General features: G+C 26.6%; 1 protein-coding gene across 2 annotated transcripts in view; it reads right to left on the bottom strand.

Annotated features, from left to right (window-relative positions):
- LOC126869861 (blastoderm-specific protein 25D) overlaps window positions 1-5,668 on the bottom strand; it is a 12,742-nt gene extending 7,074 nt beyond the window's left edge. Inside the window, exons 1-12 of one of the 2 annotated variants that reach the window (XM_050626961.1) lie at window positions 5,204-5,668; window positions 4,145-4,560; window positions 3,942-4,072; window positions 3,482-3,678; window positions 3,127-3,363; window positions 2,629-3,049; window positions 2,388-2,548; window positions 2,240-2,298; window positions 2,094-2,155; window positions 1,125-2,006; window positions 297-915; window positions 130-230 (exon numbers count right to left, since the gene is read on the bottom strand). In XM_050626961.1, the coding sequence (XP_050482918.1) occupies window positions 130-230; window positions 297-915; window positions 1,125-2,006; window positions 2,094-2,155; window positions 2,240-2,298; window positions 2,388-2,548; window positions 2,629-3,049; window positions 3,127-3,363; window positions 3,482-3,678; window positions 3,942-4,072; window positions 4,145-4,514 (3,240 nt within the window). In that variant the 5' untranslated portion in view covers window positions 4,515-4,560; window positions 5,204-5,668. Of the gene's footprint in view, window positions 1-129; window positions 231-296; window positions 916-1,124; window positions 2,007-2,093; window positions 2,156-2,239; window positions 2,308-2,387; window positions 2,549-2,628; window positions 3,050-3,126; window positions 3,364-3,481; window positions 3,679-3,941; window positions 4,073-4,144; window positions 4,561-5,203 lie in introns of both variants that reach the window. The other variant, XM_050626959.1, reaches the window with a different exon arrangement.
- Window positions 5,669-5,792: the final 124 nt, after the last annotated feature.

Here is a 5,792-nt window from a genome sequence, read left to right as displayed (position 1 = left end):
CTGTGGAAAATGATAAAGAAATTAAAAATATGTTTAATCAAAAATTTTATATTGAACTAAATCAGTGTTAGTTAAGAATGATATACAAGAACATCAAAAATCATAAAAAAAATTGTAAAAATTATGTACCTGCTCTGCATTTGTTTCAAATTCTCTTTGAAGTCTTTCTTGAGTACTACGAAGAAGACATTGTAATTCAGATATCTCTGCTTGGTGTTGAGACATAATATCTGAAATAATAGCAACTTAATATTGTAACATATATAATTATTTAAATAAGATCGTAAAAGACTTACGTTGTAATACACGTTCAGTGTGGTATTGCTGTTTCTTCAAACATTCTTGCAATTGATTTTTTTTACGCTCTTGTGCCTGAAGTTTCATACTTAAATTTTGCAATATATTGATGTTTATACAAGCTACTTGTGCATCATTTCGCATGCATTGACAATTTGGCGCTTTTAAATTTTGCAACTTCGAAGTATTCTGCAGAAAATAATATTCTGCATTGTGATGATAATGGGGATATATTTGGTGCAGGTTACAATTATCATCATCTAAATTATCTTTCGATAGTCGTGGAGTAAAGTCATTTGACGAGGTCGAAGATTCCAGAATTTTATTAAATTTATATTCTTCAGGAAGGTTGTGAATATTATCGATACATTGAGCTAACTTCAAAACCGAATCACTGGATGGTTGAATATTGAACGAATCATTAGGTACATAATTTGATCGTGTAAATAAAGACGGAAAAATTAATTCATCTGTAACTTGTACAGACATATCAGTCATTATAGGTCGTTCTAAGGATTTTATTTTCTCGTGTAAATTTTTAATCTCTTTGTCTTTTTGGGATATTTCTTCTTCCATTTGTGCTTTCCATTTTTCGAATTCTTCTTCAAGATCTAAGTACTGTATAAAAAAAGTATACATACAAATAAACAGAGTAAACTATAATTATGATTTAGTGAATCATAATTATTTAATAATAAATTTTAAAAATAAAAGACTTTAAGAAGTTAAAATATTTTTTCTGATTAGAGAATTAAAGGAAAAACTACAATGATAAACAAAATAAAATTATTTATATGCATAACAAAAATAGAAAAATTGTATCTTACTTGTTGTTCTAAATTAAACTTTTCTTCAATTGGAGATAGACGTCCACCATTCTTTACTTTGTCTACTGGACTAATTAATTCTTCATACTCAGCCATTTTAGCTATAAGTTCTGAAAATTTCTCATCACTAATTTTTTGTTCCTGCTCAAAAAGTTGTCTTTCTTCCTCCAATTTAGCAGTCCAGTAATCTTCACACTCTTCGTATTCTACTCTTAACATATCAAGACTTCTTTCTAATTCTGCACATTGTTCAATCAATTGTTTTTTTTCAGTAGCATGAGTTGCTTCAAGTTCTTTCAACTTCAAATTTAAGGAAACACTTTCAGATGAGTCACTTTTTATTAAGCTTGAATTAGTTCTTGTACTAACTTCATTTGTAATCTTTGCGCATTGAGTGATCAAAACATCTTTTTCCTTATTTGATTTTGAATGATCAGCATTTATGTACTCTTCTTTACGAGGAGGATAATCTCTAAGACTTGAAACTTTGTTATGTGATGAACTTTTCATATCTTGATTACTAAAATAATCAACATCACAATTATTATCATTATTATTGGATGTTACTACCCGTTTAATAGAAACGGAATTCTTGTGTCTGGGAATTACAAAATCACTCGTTTTTTCTTCACATTCTGTTTCTATCTCAGATGCGATGCTTTTGATAAATTCAGTCTCTTTGAAAAATTGTGTATTTGAATTCGATTGTAATCCTATGATCATTCCTGATATTTCATCTTTAAATGCACAGTTTTCTGAAGTACACTTGTTATTATTTACTAAAATACTTTTTAATTGTTTTATAACTATATCTTTAAATCGTTTTAAATCTATCTTTTTACAATTTTGCGCATTCTCTTCTTCATTGGATTTATAAGATGGCTGTATTGATAAAATGGAACATATATAAATAGGCGAGTACTATCAAATATCTAAATTAAAGGATATAAATTATTAATTGTTACTTACAGATGTGGAATGTTTTAAAACAACATCTAAATCATCTTCTTCGATTATAAATGTTTCTTTACCTGAAAATATATTATACATTAATTTTATTGTGCTAAAAAATAAACATAAATGAAATGTATAGAAATGTATAGAGTTATTCTTACTTTCAGTTTCATTTGACTGTATATTCTTTGCTGTATGATTGCCAGGAAGGTTATTCTGTCTGCAATAACTAAAAGAAATTAATCTTATCTTTATTTATATTACTGAAGTATCTTTTTTATAATTTTTCATTCTGTATCTTCACCTTACCTTGTATCTTTATTATGACGATCATGCTGTTTTAAACTGTCTAGTTCTGCTGTAAGTTCATCGTTTTGATCTCGTAAAAGAACTGTTTCTGAATGCAACTGTTTGATACGCTCTACCAAATACATAACTTCTTGTTGATATTTTATCTCTATATTTTGCGACTAGAATTACCAATGATATATGAATATGCAAAAAAATTAAATTATTTCTTTTATTTATAAAAATTTGTTTACTTGTGTACCTCATCATGCTCTGCTGCCAACATTTTTATTTGAGTTAAGAATTCATTGTTTGATTGCTTAAGTTTTTCTATTTGACTACGAAGATTCTCATTTTCAGTTTCTAAAACTTGATTCTCTTGTAACGTATTTACAAACTTATTTCTAATCTCGTGATTCTCTTTTTGCAACATCTGTATTTGGTCATCCTTTGATTTCAAAACACTAGCACTCATTTCTCGCTCAGAACTCAATTGGTTTGAAAGATCTTGTATAGTTTCAGCATGTCGTTGTTCAATTTGTTTTCGTAAATTTTGAACAATTTCTTCTTGTCGAACATGTTGCTCATCAATCTCTTGCGCAAGAGTGTTTGCTCGTTCATTAGCTTCTATGATATCAACACGCAGCTTTTCCTTCTCACCATTTATATTCTCTATTACGAGGCTAAAAATGTAAGAACATTTTCATTAATTAAATTTTTTCTGTTTAAAATATTTATTTATGTAAGTTATAGTACTTACTTTAAACTGTGTAATTCTTCTTGATATAGTATAAGAACATCTCGTAATAACATTATATGAGATCGAATGGCAGAGTGACCTAATGAGTCATTAAAATTTTTCAATTCATCACATAAACTACTTGTTAAGTCAGTTAAAGAAATATCAGATGTTTTAAAATTTCCATCCGTTAATAACGATGTACTTGTAATATTTGAAAGTTTCCATGTATCCAGAAAAGTATTATTCCTTGTAAAACTATTATTTAACAAATAGAAATAAAATATTCAATAAAAATTTCATAAAATAATAAAATTGTAATAAGAAAAGCATAACAATGAAAGTTATATTAACATTGATAATTATGATGTAGTACCTAGTTTTGCGAGAAGCATGTATATCATAGTTTCGTTTTCTAAAATCCAATTTAGTTAATTCATTTGTAGACTGTTTATTCTTATCTAGTGTTAATTGATCTTCCATTGCCTTATTTTGAAATATAACAAGAAATTCATCCAAATTAATTAATCCATCACAATTCTGATCAAGTTTTTCAAAAATGCACTGTGATATCTGTGCAAAATAATATTTTATATGTCACTTTAAATTATATATTTTTATATTAGAGAAATGAATGTAACAAAAAATTTTAATTATAGTAAACTATTGATTATGAAAGTAATTGATAGAGCTCCTTATTTTACATATATATATATACGTGTTAAATGTATACTGATCCGCGAGATTTTTGTTACACAAATACCCATATATTATTTTAACATACATATGTGTAGTAACATATTTGTATTGTTTGTAATATACTTGTAGAAACATACTTGTTTCGGAAGAGCTGGGATTCCTAAACAATTAGATATAAAAAAGATTGTTGCAGAATCTACATTTTCTTTCAAACAGGTATTTATTTTTTCCCATAAACATTTTAGTCTATTCTCATCCACTGCCACGCCTAAAAATTAATAACACATAAACACATTAAAACATAAAAAAAGATAACAAGTAATGTAAGCATTGTAATTACCTGTTTTTCCATTTAAAAAATCTACATTAGAGCTAGAATTATTAGGTGGTAATTTATTATCTACAACATGTGGATTTGCGTCATTTTGTGATTCTATTATATTATCTTTTTCTGTCTGTGTAACTGAATCTTGTGTCTTGCCTAATAGAGTTAATAAAGCAGCTCTAAATTCTTGGAATGATATAGATTGCTTTTCTTGTTTATGTTGTTGAATGCATGATTTTAATTCTTCACTCTGTTCCGTCAGGTGTAACTTATGGCATAAACTGAACCAGTTATCCTCTTGTAGTTCAGTTTCTCCTTTTGTTAAACAACTTTGAAACACAGCGTAAAGCTGTTGTTCATAAGGATCATTGTTGTGTTCATCCATGGCATCCTTTCATTGTCTTTTTTATATGTTATAAAGTATGGTAGATCTATAATTATATTACATATAATATTTAACATAAGTACTGAATAAAATTCTTAAAAACTAAAAAAAAAAAGTAAATAGCAATATAACTCAGATTTTGTAACAATTTTAGAAATCTGGCAAAGGTATTTTAAAATATATTGCTTTATTGATCATTATTAACATTAATATAATGAATATTATTTAATTAAATAAATCTTAATTATCAAATTAATCAATTTAGCCCGTTGAAGTCAATTAATAATAAAAAGACGAAGAAATTCTTTGAACAATTAAAATATACGTATTTAATCGAATAACATAGGTTTGTACATTAACCTAAAAAGTGTATTTGAAAATAGTAGTTTACAATATGTACAAGAAATTAGCTGTACAAATTTATATGTATTAATGATTTGCGTGAGAAATAAATCATTAAAAAGTATAATGTTAGCCTTTCATTATTTTTACGTTGCGCAATAAATATGTTGCAAAGTGAATTATATCTGTAACAAGATAATAACGATATCTAATAATGATATCATATGCGAGTTATTCTACTCGAAATTAAAGAACTAATAATTTGAAAATAATAAAATATTTTATTATAATTTTTCATTATGTATAGAAAATTAAACAACCAAATCATAAAATAATTATTAACCTACCATTAAATTATATAGTAGAACTTCATCTATGTGAACTCATCGGGGGACAAACAGCTCATACTCATAACATAACTGGAGTTCATATAATAGGAGTTCACTGTTTCTCCCCACTACCTATGATTTTTCGCTCATATAATAGGAATTTACGTTCAGATAAGCAAATTAAATTGGCAGGAGTTCATTTAATTGGGCACTATATAGATTTTGTTATAATAAATGGTGTTCGTATAAGTGGAATTCCATTGTAAGGTTCGTTTCACAAATCACGCATACACATCTCTATCTATCCATTTATATACATATCGAAATAGGAAGGAGTATGCAGCATCAAAATATATTCCATATTTATATTGTACTATTTTTAATTTCAAATTTAATCCGACAGTTTCTCCGAAAGTTTGAAACTTCCCCTGATGTCATACGATTTAAAAAAAAAGATAAACACAATTTAAATATATCGAATCACAATAATAAACGATAGATGGCAGTATATTTCATAGTTAACGATTTCATAATAATAATTGAAATACATATACATAAATATATTTATAAATTACTCTTTATCATTTTATGAGAAAACATTACATCT

Source organism: Bombus huntii, chromosome 9, assembly GCF_024542735.1.
Source record: "Bombus huntii isolate Logan2020A chromosome 9, iyBomHunt1.1, whole genome shotgun sequence".
Classification (NCBI taxonomy): domain Eukaryota; kingdom Metazoa; phylum Arthropoda; class Insecta; order Hymenoptera; family Apidae; genus Bombus; species Bombus huntii.
The sequence above is the reverse complement of the archived record's forward strand: the minus strand, read 5'-3'. Positions and strand labels throughout refer to the sequence as shown.